This window comes from Oncorhynchus gorbuscha, linkage group LG09 (assembly GCF_021184085.1).
Source record: "Oncorhynchus gorbuscha isolate QuinsamMale2020 ecotype Even-year linkage group LG09, OgorEven_v1.0, whole genome shotgun sequence".
In the NCBI taxonomy this organism is placed as follows: Eukaryota; Metazoa; Chordata; class Actinopteri; order Salmoniformes; family Salmonidae; genus Oncorhynchus; species Oncorhynchus gorbuscha.
Window position 1 is genome coordinate 54,163,542 of NC_060181.1, and position 24,970 is coordinate 54,188,511.

General features: G+C 42.9%; 1 protein-coding gene across 2 annotated transcripts in view; it reads left to right on the top strand.

The window, feature by feature from the left end:
• Window positions 1-24,970, top strand: part of LOC124043770 (inactive dipeptidyl peptidase 10-like) — a 340,940-nt gene that overhangs the window by 176,052 nt on the left and 139,918 nt on the right. For both annotated transcript variants that reach the window (XM_046362710.1, XM_046362711.1), the window contains exon 3: window positions 582-677. In XM_046362710.1, coding sequence (XP_046218666.1) covers window positions 582-677 — 96 coding nt within the window. The remainder of the gene's footprint in view (window positions 1-581; window positions 678-24,970) is intronic.

The window sequence follows — 24,970 nt, forward strand, 5'->3', positions numbered from 1 at the left end:
CTCAACTTGCACATTATTTCCCCTTGCTTCCAACCTGGCATTTAGTTTGGTACAGTGGGGGTCACTATAAAACTTCTGTCTGCCTGTCCGACCTCAGAAACGATGTTTCACTTTTGAATTTTGATCTCATGTATTACCGTACATGGAGTGAAAGGTGACACCTTAAACACAGATATCGGATCAGATTACCCTACCCTAAATGCTTACCTTGAACATCAGGGGCAACAACGTAAAACTGATCTTAGATCAGTGTCTCTAGTGGCAATCTCTTGGCGGCATCTGCCTGGGATAACTTCTAGGTCAGGACCAAGGAGGCTGTCCTGTCCTTGATTGGAGACTGACCTGATGCTTTCTGGGAACTGGGTTCCTCAGAAAGACTTTGATGCAGCACACGTCACATCACAACACAAGAAGCAATGGAACTACATTTTGCTACTCGCTCCTTGTATGAGAGAATAAACAATGCTGGGGAATATCAATAACGATAATGATAAAATAATGATTTGATCATTATTGAGTTCCCAGTATTAATAGAGTTTGGAATTAATGCACCTTTTCCCCCTATTTGTGTGTTGTTGCAGCGGACAGCCAAGCTGGCAGTGATAGCAAACTCACTGTGGAAGATCTGTTCAAACCTGAGTTTGTGGTCCATGACCCAGAGGCCAAATGGATCAACGGTAAGTGCCAACATGTACTGCGCAGTGCTGCCTTTTGGCGACCATAAAGAGATTTTAGAGCAGCTCATGATTTGTTGATGGAGCGCTCGTCAACATACTGGACATTTCGATGCAACTTGGTTGCAATGATTTGGTGAGGAGAATCGTGTGTAACATGGCGCATGTCCTGTACACAAGGTGGCATAAGATTGGCTACAAACAGTCCCTAGTCTCAATGTTGGGAGTTTATTGTTGCTGACGTTAATGTGAATATGTCGTTATTTAAGTGTTTTTGTCACTGATCAGTGTGTTATTAGCCCTAAATAACTGTGGCAGGGTCGAGGTGGAGCTATTACATTGGTCTTTGTTTTCAAAGTTAGCCTTCAGTGATATATTATTATATTATTATTATACAGAGTATCTCACTTTGGCTGCCTGCGCTACCTACGAGCTGTCTCATTGTTTCCAAAATAACATAATCAGTTATACCTACATATGTGGTATGAGTGAGAATGCTTCAAAACGCCTGGAATTAAAGTGCCTCGTTGAAGCACTTAGCACATTTATGTAAAAATACACACACCTTCATATCCCTTTGACATGAACAAGATCTTGATATGCTGCGAGTCTGCAGTCGGTTCTGCGAAGCGAAAATAACGGGCTGAGTTAGTTGGACAACAAAGGGACGATCCCTCGCCTGGCGCAGTAAAACCAGCTTTTGTAATTCATCGTCAAACTAAACTAGGCTTGCATGTCTCATACCCCTGCCTTCATGTATGTCTTTTCTTTCCCTCTGGTACATAATACATTGTATTGATTCCTTTTCTGCTGGAGGGGGCTTGTATGTAAAAACAATAAGGCCCTGTTGGAGCAGATCTCTGACTAAAGCATTGAGTGAAGCACAAGTGAATCTGATTATGGTTGCGTTGTATGGAGAGGATAACGATAACTTTCACAGGATAGGACTCCGACTTCCTAAGATGCTCCTGGGGATCCAAGTTACCATCCGTTTCTCTATTCTACTCCCCTGATGCCATTTGAGTTGTTTGTTTCAGATTCCCTCTCTGCCCATAACTGCAAGACTTCGCTCGCTCGCAGCCAGAGGGTACGGGGTAGAGGCAAGGCCTTTCTGTTCATCAATATTTAATCCCCTCAGTGACACTTCTCCACTATCTCCACTGCACCATCTCAATCCCAGAGCTGACCTCAGGCTAGAGATGGAGAGGGCTGACATTGCATCGAACCAGTCAGAAATCTAGGTTCATGGGGAACGGCTTTGATGATAGATGGACCCCAGACAAATAGGATGAAATAACAAATAGACAGGGAGTGTAACATGCGGGAGCCGAGATTGAGCATGGTGTGGCTTTGGAGTTTTTAGACGATCCAGATATTACTTTTTTGAGAGAGAAGCTATAGAAAGTATAGATTGGAAGGTATACTGTGTGTGAAAATGTATATGCGCAAGGTTCGATTAAAAAGGATAGTTATTATAGATTGCAGAGGGTGAATGGGTGGAATACATTAAATGGTTGATGGGAGAATCAATGGCAGTGTAAACGGAATGTACAGTAGAAACCTTGATTGATGCTGCCTCTCTTAAGCACATGACGCTAAAGAGTCCAGTTACAGAGATCAAATGCTTTTCCTAGGGATGGATGATACAAATTGACAAATTATTGGTAAGACGGAAGGGATAGATTAAGAGGATAAATGAGTGAAATCAGTTCTTAAAAAGCCTGGGGAATCAGGTACTGTATGTCCTGTATGATTAGGTGTAACGGAGCCAAGGTTTTACAGGCCATTGGTCACCAGAAACATCACCGTTTGAGCTTGTCGCTGTTACGTATCCCTACACTTTAGTTGGATATGTACCTGTAGAGTTGGATAGCTATATACCCAGCAAACATGTAACGTTCCTACAACAGTTAGGTAACATTCCATGCCAGGATAATAATGTCTCTCTATGCATTCCTCCATCCATTGTTCTTGTCAGTTGGCGATAATTCAAATTTTGCATCATTGCATGTTGATGAATCGTAATTCCAGTGTGTGCTCAGTTATTATTCATGACAATCGGTATAAACATCACAGGTAGATAGCTGGCTAATGAATGCGCAAGTGTATGAAGTAGAATATGTACCTCAGCTGTTGTTTTTTTGTGTTGGCATTTGTGTGTGTATGCCTCTGTGTATGTGCGTGCATAACAGTCACAGTCAGCCACTGTCACGCAATGCTCTCTCTCGGGGCTGTCAGTCTCTATCAGTATTGGCACAGCCTTTCCTTGAGGGCTGAACATCCTCAACCTGCCAGTGACAATCTGGTGAGAATAGTATGTCACATCAACTTGCATCTTGTAGTCATATAGCACAGGAGTTACCAGTTGGCTCCATTACTCTCTCAAGTATTAAGGCAATTGCCAGTTTTTGGGGGCAATGTTGCCAAGCAATGTTGCTGGCAACAGAGCGGGGTATGAGACACTGGTGCAAATGATGAGCAATGAGCAACATGGACATGAATAATATACACTGCTCCAAAAAATAAAGGGAACACTAAAATAATACATCCTAGATCTGAATGAATGAAATATTCTTATTAAATACTTTTTTCTTTACATAGTTGAATGTGCTGACAACAAAATCACACAAAAATTATCAATGGAAATCAAATTTATCAACCCATGGAGGTCTGGATTTGGAGTCACACTCAAAATTAAAGTGGAAAACGACACTACAGGCTGATGCAACTTTGATGTAATGTCCTTAAAACAAGTAAAAATGAGGCTCAGTAGTGTGTGTGGCCTCCACGTGCATGTATGAACTCCCTACAACACCTGGGCATGCTCCCGATGAGGTGGCGGATGATCTCCTGAGGGATCTCCTCCCAGACCTGGACTAAAGCATCTGCCAACTCCTGGACAGTCTGTGGTGCAACGTGGCGTTGGTGGATGGAGCAGGTAGTCCTGGGGCATGGTCCTAGGGCTCAGGTCCTCCGAGAGAGAGAAAGAAAGAGAGAATTAGAGAAAGCATATGTGGGGTGGCCAGTCCTCTTCTGGCTGTGCCGGGTGGAGATTATAACAGAACATGGCCAAGATGTTCAAATGTTCATAAATGACCAGCATGGTCGAATAATAATAAGGCAGAACAGTTGAAACTGGAGCAGCAGCACGGCCAGGTGGACTAGGGACAGCAAGGAGTCATCATGTCAGGTAGTTCTGGGGCATGGTCCTAGGGCTCAGGTCCTCCGAGAGAGAGAAAGAAAGAGAGAAGGAGAGAATTAGAGAATGCACACTTAGATTCACACAGGACACCGAATAGGACAGGAGAGGTACTCCAGATATAACAAACTGACCCTAGCCCCCCGACACATAAACTACTGCAGCATAAATACTGGAGGCTGAGACAGGAGGGGTCAGGAGACACTGTGGCCCCATCCGAGGATGGCAGTCAGGCTACCTCTGGCGAGCACAGGGAGGGCTGTGCGGCCCCCCAAAGAAATGTCACCCCACACCATGATTGACCCACCGCCAAACTGGTCATGCTGGAGGATGTTGCAGGCAGCAGAACGTTCTCCACGGCATCTCCAGACTGTCTCGTCTGTCACATGTGCTCAGTGTGAACCTGCTTTCATCTGTGAAGAGCACAGGACGCCAGTGGCGAATTTGCCAATCTCGGTGTTCTCTGGCAAATGCCAAACGTCCTATACTGTGTTGGGCTGTAAGCACAACCCCCACCTGTGGACGTCGGGCCCTCATTACCACCCTCATGGAGTCTGTTTCTGACCGTTTGAGCAGACACATGTACATTTGTGGCCTGCTGGAGGTCATTTTGCAGGGCTCTGTCAGTGCTCCTCCTGCTCCTCTTTGCACAAAAGAGCAGGTAGCGGTCCTGCAGCTGGGTTGTTGCCCTCCTACGACCTCCTCCATGTCTCCTGATGTACTGGCCTGTCTCCTGGTAGCGCCTCCATGCTCTGGACACTACGCTGACAGACACAGCAAATCTTCTTGCCACAGCTCGCATTGATGTGCCATCCTTGATGAGCTGCACTACCTGAGCCACTTGTGTGGGTTGTAGACTCCGTCTCATGCTACCACTAGAGTGAAAGCACTGCCAGCAATCAAAAGTGACCAAAACATCAGCCAGGAAGCATAGGAACTGAGAAGTGGTCTGTGGTTATCACCTGCAGAACCACTTCTTTATTGGGGGTGTCTTGCTAATTGCCTATAATTTCCACCTGTTGTCTATTCCATTTGCACAACAGCATGTTAAATATATTGTCAATCATTGTTGCTTCCTAAGTGGACAGTTTGATTTCACAGAAGTGTGATTGACTTGGAGTTACATTGTGTTGTTTAAGTTTTCCCTTTATTTTTTTGAGCAGTGTATTTCATTTGAAGTATATATTTAACTTAAAACAAAATGTCCACATTTATTTTCTCATCTCCTATTGCTTTTTCTTGCCTGTTGGCTGCCTCATCTGTACTGGAATTTATTAACTAACAAACAAGCATTAAAGAGGTGTTGCCTTGGGCATCCACTCAACCTACTGCAAGTCAAGTCAACGGCAACGCAGACAAGGATAACTATATTTAAAAATGTTTTACTTCAGAATTTTATGCTAGGAAGTTTAAATGGTATTAATCAAGCTAGCCAGCTAGTTAAACATACAAAAACCTTATAAAACGAAATGTAAAATCTACATGACAATCTACATGACAAGCTAGCGAATTAGCCTGTTTGTCCCATTGACATAGCATGGGTTACGGTTAACATGCTAATCGATTAGCATGAGCATCACCGTGGATATTTCAGCAGTTAAACATGACCAATTGAATACAGTATGTATTTATTTATGCCTCGTGATATAATATTGTAGTGGAGCAAAATACGAGATGTGAATGGCCAACATTTCACTCCAACATGGGAGTTGATTTCTCTCTTGCTTCAGATCAAAACGGTTGCGATGTTTTCCAAAATATTTTGGAGAACAGACTGATCACATTACCAATATCTGTGCTCCGATTTTTAGGATTCCTACAAATTGCCCAATAAGTGGAGCTGCCAATCAACATTCCCAGATAATAAAAATTTGCTCATTTTCATTGCAAAATACAGTGCCTAGCGAAAGTATTCGGCCCCCTTAAACTTTGTGACCTTTTGCCGCATTTCAGGCTTCAAACATAAAGATATAAAACTGTATTTTCTTGTGAAGAATCAACAACAAGTGGGACACAATCATGAAGTGGAACGACATTTATTGGATATTTCAAACTTTTTTAACAAATCAAAAACTGAAAATTTGGGCGTGCAAAATTATTCAGCCCCCTTAAGTTAATACTTTGTAGCGCCACCTTTTGCTGCGATTACAGCTGTAAGTCGCTTGGGGTATGTCTCTATCAGTTTTGCACATCGAGAGACTGACATTTTTTCCCATTCCTCCTTGCAAAACAGCTCGAGCTCAGTGAGGTTGGATGGAGAGCATTTGTGAACAGCAGTTTTCAGTTCTTTCCACAGATTTTCGATTGGATTCAGGTTTGGACTTTGACTTGGCCATTCTAACACCTGGATATGTTCATTTTTGAACCATTCCATTGTAGATTTTGCTTTATGTTTTGGATCATTGTCTTGTTGGAAGACAAATCTCCGTCCCAGTCTCAGGTCTTTTGCAGACTCCATCAGGTTTTTTTCCAGAATGGTCCTGTATTTGGCTCCATCCATCTTCCCATCAATTTTAACCATCTTCCCTGTCCCTGCTGAAGAAAAGCAGGCCCAATCCATGATGCTGCCACCACCATGTTTGACAGTGGGGATGGTGTGTTCAGGGTGAAGAGCTGTGTTGCTTTTACGCCAAACATAACGTTTTGCATTGTTGCCAAAAAGTTCAATTTTGGTTTCAACTGACCAGAGCACCTTCTTCCACATGTTTGGTGTGTCTCCCAGGTGGCTTGTGGCAAACTTTAAACGACACTTTTTATGGATATCTTTAAGAAATGGCTTTCTTCTTGCCACTCTTCCATAAAGGCCAGATTTGTGCAATATACGACTGATTGTTGTCCTATGGACAGAGTCTCCCACCTCAGCTGTAGATCTCTGAAGTTCATCCAGAGTGATCATGGGCCTCTTGGCTGCATCTCTGATCAGTCTTCTTGTATGAGCCGAAAGTTTAGAGGGACGGCCAGGTCTTGGTAGATTTGCAGTGGTCTGATACTCCTTCCATTTCAATATTATCGCTTGCACAGTGCTCCTTGGGATGTTTAAAGCTTGGGAAATCTTTTTGTATCCAAATCCGGCTTTAAACTTCTTCACAACAGTATCTCGGACCTGCCTGGTGTGTTCCTTGTTCTTCATGCTGCTCTCTGCGCTTTTAACGGACCTCTGAGACTATCACAGTGCAGGTGCATTTATACGGAGACTTGATTACATTGGATCATTCAGAGATCCTCACTGAACTTCTGGAGAGAGTTTGCTGCACTGAAAGTAAAGGGGCTGAATAATTTTGCACGCCCAATTTTTCAGTTTTTGATTTGTTAAAAAAGTTTTAAATATCCAATAAATGTCGTTCCACTTCATGATTGTGTCCCACTTGTTGTTGATTCTTCACAAAAAAAATACAGTTTCATATATTTATGTTTGAAGCCTGAAATGTGGCAAAAGGTCGCAAAGTTCAAGGGGGCCGAATACTTTCGCAAGTCATTGTCGTTACATCAACTATTGCTGGCAACATTGCTTGGCAATATTATTTAATACAATTCCCAGTGTATCATGGCCTTTATCCTTACTAGTAGTTTCAGTAACCACTCAATTCTATTATGTCCTAAATCTTACCCGTCAACTCTGTAATTCTGTAACATGTCAACAAAAATGTTTTTCTTCCCTTACAACAGTTTCTTGTTTTAGACTGTATGTTGGGTAATGCATTGAGCTGAAATAATGTATACACTCTTGGATGTTTCATTATACTCTCAGTTATTGCGGGTGGTTCAGGATACGGTTATGTCATGAGAAATCCCACCCAGACAGACACCCTAAGGCACAGGGATCAGTGCAGCCACAGCTCCTGGAATGGACAGGTAGTGGAAATGTTGGGACATAGGGACATGTTGATGGGTACTGAAACATATGGTCACATAGAGTACTGAAGTCTTAAATGCGGAAGTGCTCACAATGGCTGGCATCTGCCCCTTGTCCATACAAGGTTAGTCATACTCACCCAATTTGAACTTACCGATGAAAAATGCTTGCGCATTCTGACTTGTACACAACAACAAAACATGGACACTCACTGAACGACTCAAGTTATGATTACACAAATGCAGAGATATATCTTGACTCATTCTAACATATGTCGACCCCTGCTGAACCTACTGCTGCAATCTCACCCATATACGTGCACCCGCTGGCACAATCTTTCCCACGTAAATGCACTTCCAAATACATTTAATTTTACTGACTCATACCGACACATTGAAAGACGGTCAGATTCATCCTCATCCCTATTTGCACAGACATAGCCAATGATGGTAAGATGATCAGTGTTGTCAACTGCCCTGAGGTGAGTTCACCTTGGCACACATCAGTGCACTGTGTGACACGTTTCATTACTCACACTAGGCGAGTGCTTGGTAAATCATTGTTTTCATCCACACCGCTTATTCTAAATTGAGGATCTGGCGTGGGCCCATAGCCCTAAAGCTACACAGTCCATGGTTAGGGTAAAGGCGTTCAGGGGAGGCAGAATTTAGAGTGTGTAGAGAGGACGGCTCAGCTTGGATGTAGGCTGCTTGAACTTACTGTTTAGCCACAAACTGTGGTTGAGTTAAACAGTGATATCAGACCATGCTCCAGGTTTATTTATCTTTCTTTAGATTGTCAGATTGCTGAAGAGCTCTGAACTTTGTGTGTCACTCTCACCCCACCAATATGCTTAATTTTGGGTTCCGTCACAGTAACCCTCCTCCCCACCTGGATTCACTCTAATTTACCTGATTAGCTCCGTAATTAATTAAATTAAGTCACTATACTCCCCTGCCGCTTGCCATTAAGAAGCCAGAGGTAAAGAACGGCCTCAGTCTTGTCGGCTACCAATGATCTGTAGAGCAGGATGCAAGGAATGGATCAAAGTACAATGGCGTCCCTTTTAGAGTGTTTTTCTACTTGCATGCTTCTGCAGCATCGTTCTCCGGGGTTAATGAGAAATCCCATGCTCCGGTGCCTGCCATTAATTAACAATAGAGGCTCCTCAAGCTGCATCATAGGGCCTCAGAGTAGGGGAGAATACACCAGGTGGGTGTGAGTGTGTGCGCGTGCATGCGTGTGTGCGCGTGTGCATGCGTGTGTGCGTGCATGGGGAGGGGGGTGAACGGATGTGATATCCTTACACCTTTCTCAAAGACAAATATTGTGTTTCTGCGGTGCAGAGGCCACTACAAAGCTTGATGTATTCACTATTCTACTCCCTCTGTTGCGAGGCTACTGTGACACCAATCAATTCCAGCAAATGCTGGCTCCCCCATTATCACAGTTCTGAACAGTGAGGGAAAATTATTAAAACTATGTCTGCAACAGTATATTTTTTTCTCTTTTTGCCTCTTCTGATCTCATTGTTCCTAGTTTTACATGAGTTGTTAGGAGTTGCACTGTGTGCCTCAATGTGTCTGTTAGTTCAGCATAATCATAATAAGAGAAAAATCCTGCCACTGTGTCTTATTCTCCAAGTCACCAGTGTGTTTTTCCTGCTTATGTTGCGTAGAAGATATCTTTTGATTTGGAATACCCAACAGACCTGGCAAAAATACAGACAGAACGCTTCTCTCAGAAAGATACACATAGATAAAGAGTAAGAAAAAATAGAAAGACAGGGAAACATGTATACTTCCAGAGATATGAAAGAGATGTAGGTAGACATTTTCTTCAATGTGGGACGCGGAAACAGTGAGGTCTCTGACATAGAAGTAGAGCAGGAGACGAACATAGAGGGAAAGGGAGATACCTGTCTCGGTCTCTGATGAGAAGAACCCTTCCATTCCCGTGGTGTTCCTCACACCCATGTGTGACAGTTGAATATGACTGCCTCTAATGCCTGTTGATTGTCTTTATCGGAATCTGTCATCAGCCAGACAGTGGGTTTCCAGCCCAGTGGATTCCCATTTATTTCCCAATCCCATAACAGGAAAACTGGCAACATTCTCCCTCCACCCTAATTTGCAATGAACCACAATACTCCACTCACCCCTAAGGTAGCCTTTTTAATACACAGTAATGCACCGCTCCATCCTGTGTCACACTGTTTCGACAGAAAAGGCCATTTAGTGGCATCCTAACGAGTCTAGGGTATTGATTGGCTCTCACCTGGTGGTGAGGAGGAGGGAGGGCCAATGAGAGCAGACAGTGATGTATTGGATAAGGGTTCCTGGCTGACAGGGCTCAGCACTAGGCCAGCATGGGTTAGAGCTACCAGTCACTGCTCATTTAGAAGTTTGGAAATCGACTCTATCAAAGCACATAGGACTCTCACTTTAAAGCCGGCAGGTTTTAACTGACACTTACATTGTGTGGATACTCTGACCTTCAAAGTATCTCCTGTGTGACATTTACAACTGTCTACAGACTGCAAATACCTCTGTCTTTCCTCAGCATTGATCACATCAAAGAAAGTCAAGACCATGAGACGACTATGTCTAGCCCATGTGATGCAGGTGCACCATCAATAACTGGGATCAAATTAGAGATTAATGGACTTTTTTGTGCTGCAAAACTAGAATAAATTGATCAGTGCGAGGGGGTAGCTGAATAACCGGCAATATATCTTTCCTTGAATTGTCGATAGCTACCTGTCATGCAATTTGTGTTGTGTGTATAACATACTGGTATAGGAAATACAGTCATTAAAATACAGTGCATTTGGAAAGTAGTATTCAGACCCCTTTACTTTTTCTACATTGTTTTTGTTACAGCCTTATTCTAAAATTATTAACTATTTTCTTCTCATCAATCTACCCCATAGTGACGGAGAAAAAACAGGTTTTTAGAAATGTGTGCAAATGTATTACAAATAAAAAATGTAAATATGACATTTAAATAAGTATTCAGACCTTTTACTCAGTACTTTGTTGAAGCACCTTTGGCAGTGTTTACAGCCTCACGTCTTCTTGGGTAAGAAGCTACAAGTTTGGCACACCTGTATTTTGGAAGCTTCTTCCGTTCTTCTCGGGAGATCGTCTCACGCTCTGTCAGGTTGGATGGGGAAAATTGCTGCACATCTATTTTCAGGTCTCACCAGAGATGCTCGATCGGGTTCAAGTCCGGGTTCTGGCTGGGCCACTCAAGGACATTCAGAGATTTGTCCTGAAGCTGCTCCTGCATTGTCTTGGCTGTGTGCTTAGAATCGTTGTCTTGTTGGAAAGTGGACCACCCCACTCTGAGGTCCTGAGCACTCTGGAGCATGTTTTCATCAAGGATCTCTCTCTACTTTGCTCTGTTCAGCTTTCCATTGATCCCCATTGATCCTGACTAATCTAAAACATCCTCACAGCATGATGCTCCCACCACCACGCTTTACTGTAGGGATAGTGCCAGGTTTCCTCCAGATGTGACTCTTGGCATTCATGCCAAAGAGTTCTATCTTGGTTTCAACAGACCAGAGAATCTTGTTTCTCATGGTCTGAGTCCTTTAGGTTCCTTTTGAAAAAACTTCAAGCTGGCTGTCATGTGCCTTTTACAGAGGAGTGGCTTCTGTCTGGCCACTCTACCATAAAGGCCTCTACGGGCAATTTCTTCGACCTCATGGCTTAGTATTTGCTCTGATAACTGTGGGACTTTATATAGGCACTTATGTGCCTTTCCAAATCATATCCAATCAATTGAATTTACCACAGATGGACTCCAATCATGTTGTTGAAATGTCTCAAGGATGATCAATGGAAACAGGATGTACCTGTTTCCAACAGGATGTACCTGAGCTCTCATAGCAAAGAGTCTGAAATACTTATGTAAATAAGTACGGCTTTTTATTTCTAATAAATTTGCAAACATTTCTAAAAACCTGTTTTCACTTTGTCATTATGGGGTAATGTGTGTAGATTTACGAGGCATTAAAAAAAATCCCCATTAGAGTAAGGTTGTAACGTAACAAAATGTGCAAAAAGGGAAGGGGTACTTTCCGAATGCACTGTATGTGAGGTGAAGTGTGGTATAGTGATTGGCTATCCGTGGTGAGTCTCAGTTTGGCTAAGACTTGTAATGGTATCTGTTATATTAGGAAAGAGCAGATGCCAGAGTGGTGTAAAGGACAAGGTCTTTGCTTCATTCATTCGTATATTGATCCAGAACGGAAGTTAAGCTATTTAATGAACAGCTACAATACAAATATAAACACAACAGCTATGATAGAAACAGGACGTTTCTGTACAATTTTATAAATGCTGACAGATAATTTGTTTGTTCAACATGGTGGGATGTTTTTGTTTCACATATTATAACCATCATATCGAAGTAAACTTGGAGTCCCGCGATGATATGGTTCTTCCCACGACGATTCTGGAAGCCATTCAGTTTATGAGGCTACAGATGAAAGTGCACGGACATGAGCTTGATTCTACTTTCCAATGAATATCGAGGGTCTATTTCTGGTGACATAATGATCGATGCTTGACTTCTGTTTGACAAATACAAATACTTTCGCTCTCATCCATAATAATATAATTGTGTAAACTACCCGCACAGCCTACCCTCACTGTATCTGCTAGCTGTTGGCTAGAGTTCATGTGTCAAGAACAGAGTGGGCACATTTGCAATTTAACACAATTTTTATTTTGTTACATGAAAACATAAGCGAAAAAGAAAATTGTCTGTGCACTACATCATCACGCACGGATTTTTATCTGCAACAGGTCAGTTTGCTGGAAACACTACTGGTGGGAAAATGCACATATTTTCTTTATATTTGCATAACAATCTGTCGCCAATTGGATGGAAACCTAACACAGGACCTCCTATGGAGTGTAGTGTTGTCACAATACCAGAATTGTGGCTTTGATGCCATACCAGGTTTAGTATCACGATACTCTATACCGAAACGATATACAATACCAAAACGATACTCGATACCGAAATGATACCACAGAAGAAAAGGAAGTGTATTAGCTTAGAGAGCCCTTTTATTCTCTATTTTAGTTAGGTCAGGGTGTGACTAGGGTGGGCAAATCTATGTTTTCTATTTCTTTGTTGACCGGGGATGGTTCCCAATCAGAGGCAGCTGTCTATCGTTGTCTCTGATTGGGGATCATACCTAGGCAGCTTTTTCCCACCTGTAGTTTGTGGGATCTTGTTTTGGTACTGTGCTGTTTAACCCTACTAAACTTTACATTTTGTATTTGTTGTTTTTTCGGTGTTCATTAAACAAAGTAAGATGTACGCCTACCACGCCGCACCTTGGTCCCATCCTTCCATCAGCGAGTGTAACACTATGGCCATACATTTGGGACGAATGATTTTCTTAGACCTACAGTATGATTCATTATTCATTACAGCTAAATCGTTTAATGTATTAGATGAATCGTTTAGTTCCAAAATGACATAATAACACTTGGAAGCTCATTTCTGAAGCTTCTATATTGCAATAGTCTACACTCCATAGAAATGCAATTGATTTCACACAGCATACTACGATTCCCAGAGTGCAATCTAACTCCCAGGGTGCAATGCTCTGCACAGGGCTGTTGGTAGGCTACTGGCTACTGATAGCACGCCCAGACAAACACAAAGTAGTCTAAATTTACTGTCATAGCTAAGTTATGAGTGCCTTTCATAGATCATACCACTCTCAAAGTCGCCTAGGTTACTAGTTTTGCCCATTCTAATGTTCAATCGAACAGTAACTGAGTACCTCGATGCCTGTCTGTCTGCTTTACATAGCAAGCCACGGGCCACGTGACTCACTGTCTGTAGGAGCGATTCATTTCCGTGAATGGGGTGATGTACCTAATAAATTGGCCTGTAAGTGTACGTTCATGTCAGTTTCACTCAAAAATAATTAGAATTTAGTTGCTAGTACAATAAAATTACAATGTAAATGTCACGTGTTAATATTTCTTTATGTCGTTTTGCAACTTAACCTCCCCTGCACTGATTTGTAACTAACACTGTTTGCATAGTTGTTTCAGTTGCCCTCATCATCTACTCTAAAAGCAAAGTATTCCCATAGTTCGCTTCTGGAGCCAGTTTTGTCAACGAGCTGCGGGCGTGAAAGTATGGTGTTTTCATTTGAAGAAGCCATGCTGTCTGCATTTTCTCTCCCCTCTTGCTCCTCAAAAGCAACTCATGCTGTGTCAGCTGCGTGTGCAAGTGCAAGTAGCCAGGCTAGCTTACTCCTGCAACCTTTAAGAAGATTCAGACAAATTACTAGACAGACTTGATCCTCTCAATCCGCATATGACGTGAGACACATTTGACATAGGTACTGAAAGTAACAAAAATTCTAGTATCGAAACGTTTTTCATGTTCTAGTATTGAAAATGTACCGAAGTTTCAGTATACCAGTAATCGAGTGTGAAATGTTGTTTTGTACTGTGAATATAGCTATATAATAAACAATATATTTGTCCTGTACTTTAAAAAAAATATGTTTAATAGTAAGGTGGGCAAACTTTAGGAAATGCCAAAAACGAACAGTGAGACATCGTATCATGCATAAGTTTCAATTGTGTAAAGTTAGTACGGGAGAGGTGGAACAAATATTGTTATTGATCAATAATGACAAAACTCCTGGCATTGACAACTTAGATGGAAAGCTACTGAGGATGGTAGCTGACTCTATAGCCACTTCTATCTGTCATGTGCTTAATCTGAGCCTAGAGAAATGTATTTGTCCCCAGGCCAGGAGGGAGGCCAAAGTAATTCCGCTACTCAAGAGTGGTAAAGCGGCCTTTACTGGTTCTAACAGCAGATATATGTTTGCTGCCAGCTCTTAGCAAACTGTTGGAAAAAACTGTGTTTGACCAAATACAATGCTATTTCTCTGTAAACAAATTAAAAACATACTTTCAGCATGTTTATAGAGAAAGGCAGTCAACATGTACTGCACTGACACAAATTACTGATAATTGGTTAAAATAAATTGATAATAAGAAGATTGTGGGAGCTGTAGTGTTAGATTTCAGTGCAGCCTTTGATATTATTGACCATAACTTGTTGTATCGTGGATTCATAACCTCTGCCATATCGGGGATTCAGAGCTATCTATCTAATAGAACTCAAAGGGTTTTCTTTAATAGAAGCTTTTCTAATGTCAAACATGTAAAGTGTGGTGTACTGCAGGGCAGCTCTCTCGGCCCTCTACTCTTTTCTATTTTTACCAATGACCTGGCACTGGCATTAAACAAAGCACGTGTGACAATGTATGCTGATAATTCAACCATATATGCAATCATCAACCGGAGCTAATGAAGTCACTGAAACCCTTAACAAAGAGTTGCAGTCTGTTTTGGAATGGGTGGCCAGTAATAAACTGGTCCTGGACATCTCTAAAACTAAGATAATTTTATTTGGTACAAATCATTCCCGATGTTCTAGCCCTCAGCTGAATCTGGTAATGAATGGTGTGGCTGTTGAACAAGTTGAGGAGACTAAATTACTTGTTGTTATCTTGATTGTAAACTGTCATGGTCAAAACATATAGATTCAATGGTCTTAAAGATGGGGAGAGGTCTGTCCATAATAAAGAGATGCTCTGACGTTTTGACACCACACTCCAAAAAAGCAAGTTCTGCAGGCTCTAGTTTAGTCTAATCTTGATTAGTGTCCAGTCGTGTGGTCTAGTGCTGCAAGGAAAGACCTAGTTAAGCTGCAGATGGCCCAGAACAGAGCGGCACGTCTTGCTTTTCATTGTAATCAGAGGGCTGATATACGTACATACTATGCATTCCAATCTCTCTTAGCTAAGAGTTGACGAGAGACTGACTGCATCACTTATTGTTTTTATAAATTGAAAATCCTAAATTGATTGGGATTACACACAGCTCTGACACACACTTACCCACCAGACATGCCACCAGGGGTCTTTACACAGTCCCCAAATCCAGAACAAATCAAGAAAGCATACAGTGTTATATAGAGCCATTGTTGTATGGAACTCCGTTCCATCTCATATTGCTCAAATAAACAGCAAACCTGGTTTCAGAAAACAAATAAAGCAACACCTCACGGTACCACGCCTCTCCCCTATTTGACCTACATAGTTTGTGTGATGCATTGATATGTAGGCTACGTATGCCTTTCTGTCCTTGAGCTGTTCTTGCCTATTAATGTTCTGTATTATGTCATGTTTCATGTTTTGTGTGGACCTCAGGAAGAGTAATGACTGCTTTTGCAACAGCTACTGGTGATCTTAATAAAATTAAATAAATAAAAACAACTAAAACCAACTGAATTAGCATAATTACAATTGAAAATGTATGTCTAAATGTAGAATTTGTCAAATGAATTCCCTTGTCAAGGGTGCAATTTTCATCGCAAGCAGTTTTCTCACTTTTGTAACTGCCTAATGGACCATGGGAACAAAGAATAATTTGCAATAATTGGCTTACAGTCCAATATCAGTCATGCACTTAGTCACTAATCATACAAGTCATTGAAGTGTCCACTCACTCTTCCTGCTTTGGTCTAACCCTGAGGCCAAAACGGTACAAGCAAACACAATGGCTATCGTTGTCTATTAAAAGCTTACTATATTACTTCCTCCCAATGAGGCCGTTGGCGAGCAGCCACATTAAACCTCTATGCCACTGTGTTGTTCCCTGACTTCACTGACTTCACCTGACTTCACCTGACTTCACCCCTCTGAAGATACGGATTATTCCTCCTTTCACTTCTACCTTCCAACAGGAAATCTCACCATGATGAATGTGTTAATGTAACCTTTTGAGCTGTTACATTTGATCAATCAGAAACTGTTTGTGAGGACCTCACGTGCTTATTTAGGGTTGTTTTTGGCTATGGCTATGCTATTATCTAGAGAACTGAGTCATGGCGTATGAATATTAGCTTTTTCCAAAGTATGCTGGTAAGGGCTCGTCCATGCTAAACTACAGTGCATTTGGAAAGTATTCAGACCCCTTGACTTTTTCCAAAATGTGTTACATTACAGCCTTATTCTAAAATTATAATTTTTTTTACTCATCAATCTTCTCATAATACCCCATAATACCACAATACCTCTCTTTGTCCTGTTGGAAGGTGAACCTTCGCCCCAGTCTGAGGTCTTTAGCACACTGCAGCAGGTTTTCATCAAGGATCTCTCTGTACTTTGCTCTTTTCAGCTTTCTATTGATCCTGACTAGTCTCCCAGTCCCTGCCACTGAAAAACATCCTCACAGCATGATGCTGCCACCACCATGCTTAACTGTATGGATGGTGCAGAGTGTTTCATCAGACCAGAGAATCTTGTTTCTTACGGTCTAAGAGTCCTTTAGGTGACTTTTGACAAACTCCAAACTGCCTTCCGTCTGGCTACTCTACCATAAAGGCCTGATTGGTGGAGTGCTGCAGAGATGATTTTACCTCTGGCATGTTCTCCCATCTCCATAGAGGAACTCTGGAACTCTGTCAGAATGACTATCGAGTTCTTGGTCACCTTCCTGACCAAGGCCCTTTCTCCCCCGATTGCTCAGTTTGGCCGGGTGACCAGCTCTAGGAAACTTTTTCCATTTAAGAATGATGGAGGCCACTGTGTTCTTCGGGACCTTCAATTCTGCAGAAATATTTTGGTATCCTTCCCCAGATCTGTGGCTCGACACAATCCTGTCTCGAAGCTCTACGGACAATTCCTTTGACCTCATGGCTTAGTTATTGCTCTGACATGCACTGTCAACTGTGAGACATTATGTAGACAGGTGTGTGCCTTTCCCAGTCTTGTCCAATCAATTGAATTCACCACTGGTGGACTCCAATCAAGTTGTAGAAACATCTCAAGGATGATCAATGGAAACAAGATGCACCTGAGCTAAATGTTGAGTCTCATAGCAAAGGGTCTGAATACTTATTTAAAAGGAATTTCTGTTTTTACTTTTAATAAATATGCAAAGATTTCTAAAAACCTGTTTTTGCTTTTTCATTATGGGTTATTGTGTGTAGACTTCTGAGTATTATTTTGTATTTAGAAATTTTAGAATAAGGCTGTATTGTATCAAAATGTGGAAAAAGTCAAGGGGTCTGAATACTGTCCGAAGGCCCTGTATATGGAGTAGCATTTGCCTAGTTCAGGCTTCCTGTATGCTGCAAATGATAAACAAAACATTTTTTTTCATCATCTACTTTTATTTTCAGGAGCTCATCCGTCCAATCATTTTTCAGGTCCAGCCAAAGCCTAAAAGGTTCAATCCCAAACAAATGCTGTTTTATGTACAGCAAATAAACCAACGTCCCTGCCACAGTCCCCCGGGTCTCTTGGGTCACCAGGGCAATATATTATGGGATGACTGTTTCACCCCACCATAGCCCTGTGACATTCTGCTACTGAGTACATTTAGCCCCATTGAAACAAGGCCTTGTGCATATGAGTGGATAGCGTACTATGAATTAAATACGTTTGATTTAAATATAAGCTTTGCAGGACAAAGATGCCTGTATTTTATTAGTTATTCTTCATAGATTGTTCACTCAGTCTCCTCCACGACAATCATCGTCTAGCTGGTTTGCATTGTAAAATCTGTTGCCGTGGCAACTTAATGGGGTCAGAGAGGGACATGAAGGTGCAGGACATTTTCTGGTCTTGGTTTCATACATTTTTCAGAGCATTGTCTGGAGCCGGGCAATTATTATTATTTTTTGTCTTTTTACCTCCCTGAAACGCAAGCCTATTATCGCATTCAAATTGGGCTGAGCCACAGGTCTGCCTGAATGGTTGAGAATGATTGTGTCATTTAAAAGGTCACTGGAAGGACATTCACTGACTGTAGCCGGAGGTATGAGCGTGATAAAGTTTGTTTGATTAACAGACTTCATACACATGCCTCTTGGGCTCAACAAGTTTTAATCATGAAATAAAATAGCTGTCACTTTCAATATTCCAAGACCGCCGCCTTGAAGCATTTTAAGATTACATGTATTCTATTTGGATCGTGCAAGGCATCTTTTAAAATGTATTCATTCCTGAGAGACACCTGAAGTGCAGTGCTCTATGTGTAATGTTTTAATGTTATTTTACAGTGGCATCTATCATCCTTCAACAGCTTTTCCCAGTTGTAACGGTTTTGACTTGAGGTTATTATTTATAGGGGTGCCAGGTAGGTTGTGCCTACCAGAGAAAACATTAGTTTCTCCTTTTAGTTTGGGTGGGAATGAGTCCCATCTGGTCCGTCAAGTCTACACCAATACAAAGGACGTATGTAAAAGTCAGGATGGAAATAAACTTTTCATAAACCCTTAAAACATTGAAAAGAACTTCAAAAACAATTATATTCTGTTGCGTGGGTTGTATTAGCAACAACAATGATTACACACATATATAATAATATCACAATGAGTTCTGGTTCCTCCAGAAATGTCCTGTACCTCGGGCCTAAAAAGAGTCCTGCCCGGTAAAGGAGTTCAGTGAACTCAAGTGACTTTTGTCACGCGATGTTTGTCCGTTCGTTCCGTGTAGCGTAAACCCAGTATTAAACATACAATCAATATAACAATTACTTTACCACAGAACCTTAAAGCGGATCAACTCTTAATTAAGTCCTCAACTACCACTAACTACACAAATCACAGTATACATCACATCCAAACAAATGAAATACCGTATACAAAAAGGTGGTAGTCAGTCGGTCAGTCAGACAATCCAATCCGCCAATAGATCTCCAGCGGAGAAAGGCCACGAAGAACGGAGAGGTGTAGTCCAGGGACGCAAAGAGTGGATCCGATCCTGGGTAAACTCTCTTAGGCTACAAAACACACGTTTAACGGCAACAAAACAAACGGAATAGAGAAGCTTCGGAACTGAGGGTTGAACACATCCTCATGCACGTCTCCATCACAACCCCCACTTTTGCGCAGCTGATACTGGCTATTTAATTGGGAATTAAAGGGAAAGCGCCCTATTGGAAGGAGCTGCACTGAGACGGTTCATAAAAATTCAGGGCCGTCACACACCCCTCCCCTGGAAAAAGCCGACCATTGCCCTGGAAGGCACATCTTGGTCGGGAAACCGAGAAAGGTCTCCTCATCGCTTTCCTCTACAAAAATATTCATTACTTTTTGGAGCTCACGCTCCTCAGCTGAGGGGTCACAGGCCTTAAGGTGCGAGACTTCTGGGTCTGGGAATCCGAGAAAAGTCTCCTCACTTTCCTCTTCAAAGATATCCAGGACCTTGCGGCGCTCAATCGCCTCCATTTCCTCAGCCGAGGGGTAACAGGCCTTAAGGCGTGAGACATGGACGATGCGCATATCTTCACCTGTGTCCTCTTTCACCACTCGGTAGTTCAAAGGGCCCATCTGCTCCACAATCCTATATGGTCCTTGCCATTTAGGAGCGAGCTTGGCTGAGAAGAATTGTTCAGCTTTCGAGTAAGGATGAGAGCGAAGCCACACCCGATCACGAAGCTGGAACTGCATGTCTCGTCTGTTCTTATCATAATTTCTCTTCTGCTTGAGTCGAGCCTGGATCATGTTCTTTGAGACAAGAGCTCTCAAGTCATGGAGATGGCCTACCTGGTCATAGCAAGCAGCGTCTGGAGTAAGCTGCTGGGGCTGTAGCACCATATCCAAGGGTCCTCGGAGAGGACGACTTAGGTTCAGCTCTGCAGGTGTGACTCCAGTGGACTCTTGCACAGCAGAATTCAGGGCAAATCGAAACTCATGAAGGTGCTTGTCCCAGTGTTTGTGCTGGGTCCCTACATAGGAAGCAATCATTGTCTTCAAGGTTCGATTTACTCTCTCAGTGAGATTGGTCTGTGGGTGATAGGCCGTGGTCAACTTCTGCCTCAGGTTCCATCTTTGGCAGGTCTCCTCAAAGAGATCAGAGACAAATTGGGAACCTCGATCAGACAGGATGTAATCAGGCACTCCCCAGCGAGTCAGGATCTCTTTCGTAAGGATGTTAGAGACGGTCCTTGCTGTGGCCTGACGCAGGGAAAAGAGTTCCACCCACTTTGAATAGTAATCAACAAAAACAAGTATGTACACATTCTGATTGGAGCTTCTAGGAAATGGACCCATCAAATCCACTCCTAACATTTCCCAAGGTCGGGTAACCACCGTTTGCTGCAACTTGCCAGCAGGCTTTCTACCTTCTGGTTTGTACATTTGACAAACCTGACAATTTCGGATGTGTGACTTCACATCCATGCTCAGATGTGGCCAGTAGAGTAACGCTTGCAACCGCTTGTAGGTTTTGAACCTGCCCAAATGACCAGCTAATGGGTCTTCATGGAAATGTTGAAGCAGTTGTAGGCGTAGAGTGTCCGGTATGTACAGTTGGTAGAGTGTTCTGTGAGGTAGTTGTACGACTCGGTAGACTTTATCTTCAATGATGGTCAGCTTTGTGGTAGGATTGACCATCTTTTCTCCATCTTCCAGGATAGTCTGGTACAAAGCCTGTACTTCTGGATCATCCTGTTGAGCTTTCCATATTGCCTCATCAGAGATGGGAAAGTCTGTTTTGGGCGAGTCTCGACTGCTTGACAGGACAGTAGCACATGTAAGATCAGGGCCACCGTTATCACAAGTAGGAGCTCTGGACAAGGCATCTGGAACAGTGTTGTATTTTCCTTTCCTGTATTCCACTGCAAATGTGAACTCTTGCAACCGTAGAGCCCATCTTATGAGTCTGGTGCTTGGTTTGTTGGTCTTGAACACCCACACAAGGGAGGAATGGTCAGTGACCACAGTGAAGTGTCTTCCCTCCAAGTAGTACCTCCACTTTTCCAAAGCCCAGACCACTGCAAGGCACTCTTGCTCTGTTGTGGAGTAGTTCCGTTCTGCTCCATTCAATGTCCGACTGGCGAACGCTAGCACTTCTTCAGTGCCAAGTCCAGTCTGTTGGACTAGGACAGCACCAAGTCCAACATCACTTGCATCAGTGTAAACAACAAAAGGGCAATCAAAGTTGGGATGACCTAAAATGGGAGGTGTGACGAGATGTCGTTTCAGGGTTTCAAAGGAAGTCTGGCACTCTGCCGTCCATTGGAATTTCGCTCCTTTTCGCTTCATCGCGTTGAGGGGTTCTGCCACCTGGGAGAAGTTCGACACAAACCGATGGTACCATCCAGCCATACCAAGGAACCGTTGAAGGGCCTTGAGTGTGGTTGGCACAGGGAAGTCTTGTACAGCCTTTGTCTTTTCAGAATCCACATGAATGCCGTCGAAAGACACAATATGGCCAAGGAACTTCAGGGAGGTTTGGCAGAAGTTGCTCTTCTTCATATTTAAGGTCAGACCAGCTTCTCTTAGCTTGTCCAACACTGCTTGAAGATCTTGAAAGTGTCTTTCTCTGTTCTGAGAGTAGATAATTATATCGTCCAGGTAGACGAAACAGATCTTCCCTTTGAGCTCACCTAACGCAATCTCCATGAGTCTTTGGAAAGTGGCAGGGGCATTCTTTAATCCAAAGGGCATCACCTTAAAGGAAAACAAGCCCTCGGCACAGACAAACGCAGTCTTGTCCTTGCTTTCCTGGTCCATCTCAACCTGCCAATAACCACTATTGAGGTCAAGGGTAGTGAACACAACAGCGCCAGACAATGACTCCAGGATCTCATGGATGGTAGGAAGAGGATAGGCATCAGTCTGAGAAACATTGTTGGTCTTCCTATAGTCCACACAAAATCTAAGACCACCAGTCTTTTTTGGGATGAGGACAACAGGAGCAGCCCAGGGAGAGGAGGAACGTTCTATTATATCTTGTGCTAACATATCATTTATGAGTCCCTTTTGGATGATTAGCTTCGCTGGGGACAAACGATATGGCTTTAGCTTGATCGGCATTTCCTGTGTAAGGAATATTTTGTGCTTCAGGAGCCCGGTGCGTCCTAGCTTTGAAGTACATACATCAGCATTATTCTGCAGCTGTTCCAACAGCCGTAACTCCTCTGGCTGTTCCAGCTGAGCTCTTCTCACAGCCTGTAAAAGGAGATCGTCAGAAGGATTATCAAGGGTTAGTGGTACCGGAGCAACGGCAGAGAAGAGTGCCACATTTGAACCCCAATCATGTAACTTTTTAGCTTCTGATTGGTGCGGTATTAACTGAAAGGAAGGGGATGTCGATGGGGGGGCGTAGGCAGTGACTCTTGGGGTTTCAGCTCTGGTTAAAGCACCCAGAGAAGGATGGTCATTGCTGCGAAGAGAGTTAGGTGTGTTGGCCTGTTGCGATTTGTGGTTTCTGGAAGGGTTTACTTGATACGGTCTTGGACATGTAGCTGAAGAATGTCCCTTTTGGCTACATCTCCAACAGAACATGAGAGGGGTCTTGGCTGGAGACTCTGGCTGTTGTTGATGGTCTGTCTTGGGCAACTGTTTGGGTGTCTGTTTCTTTCTCTGGTCATATTGCTGTTGGCATTCTCTGTCCTTCTCAAACTGCTGTCCCAAGCGAACCAGTCCATCGACAGTGGTGACTGTAGCATTGCCTTGTCTTGGCTGTTCAGAGGTGCCAGCTTGGCCCTCAGTGGTCTGAACAGAAGTGGACACCAGAGAAACTCTGTGTAAGGAGTTGTGCCTAATGGAGGCCATGTCCACAGACACGTCATCCAACATTTTAACACAATTAGAGAGTTCTCTCTGCAAGTGGCCTACAGTGTTAACCATGGGAGAAAAAACAGAATTAACGTCCTTGAGGACCTCAGTGTGGTGATGTTGCAGGCGCCATTGGAGAGTGGCAGTGAGTTGGTTTCGTTGGTAGTCAAACTGCCTGTCCAGGGCACCAGTAATTTCCCGTCTTCCACTCTCACTGAGCTCTGTCAGCATGTGGGTTAGAGTGCTCAGTGAGTTTCTGAATTCCATGGCACTCTGTTGTTGCTCTTCCCTCAGACATTTGAAATTATGGTGGATAAGAGTTTGGAGATGTTGTTGAGTCCGACGAATATCAAGGATGTCACCTTGAAGTTGTAAGACTACAACCTCTGGAGATAAACCAGACAATGGAGGAAGGTTGGGTGTCAGAGGGAGGGCTAGCTCAGTACTTCCACACAGATCCATGTCAATAAGTGAGTAACTGGTTAGACCTCCTGTGGCCTGTGGCTCAGGCCGGGCATTCAGATTCCCAGGGCTCTGGCCCAAAGCAACTCCATTATCTCCATTCACATTATGATTTGCGTTGTCAGCTTGATGGTCAGAATGGCCCTGTGTATTCCCATTGACAGGTATGACATGGATGAGCACATTATCTTGGGGTGAATCCATTGTTTTAATTCCACACAAAATATTTGCTTTGGTTAGTTCTCAATGTTGAGCTGTCCCATCTGGGGTGCCATTTTTTATGTAACGGTTTTGACTTGAGGTTATTATTTATAGGGGTGCCAGGTAGGTTGTGCCTACCAGAGAAAACATTAGTTTCTCCTTTTAGTTTGGGTGGGAATGAGTCCCATCTGGTCCGTCAAGTCTACACCAATACAAAGGACGTATGTAAAAGTCAGGATGGAAATAAACTTTTCATAAACCCTTAAAACATTGAAAAGAACTTCAAAAACAATTATATTCTGTTGCGTGGGTTGTATTAGCAACAACAATGATTACACACATATATAATAATATCACAATGAGTTCTGGTTCCTCCAGAAATGTCCTGTACCTCGGGCCTAAAAAGAGTCCTGCCCGGTAAAGGAGTTCAGTGAACTCAAGTGACTTTTGTCACGCGATGTTTGTCCGTTCGTTCCGTGTAGCGTAAACCCAGTATTAAACATACAATCAATATAACAATTACTTTACCACAGAACCTTAAAGCGGATCAACTCTTAATTAAGTCCTCAACTACCACTAACTACACAAATCACAGTATACATCACATCCAAACAAATGAAATACCGTATACAAAAGGTGGTAGTCAGTCGGTCAGTCAGACAATCCAATCCGCCAATAGATCTCCAGCGGAGAAAGGCCACGAAGAACGGAGAGGTGTAGTCCAGGGACGCAAAGAGTGGATCCGATCCTGGGTAAACTCTCTTAGGCTACAAAACACACGTTTAACGGCAACAAAACAAACGGAATAGAGAAGCTTCGGAACTGAGGGTTGAACACATCCTCATGCACGTCTCCATCACAACCCCCACTTTTGCGCAGCTGATACTGGCTATTTAATTGGGAATTAAAGGGAAAGCGCCCTATTGGAAGGAGCTGCACTGAGAC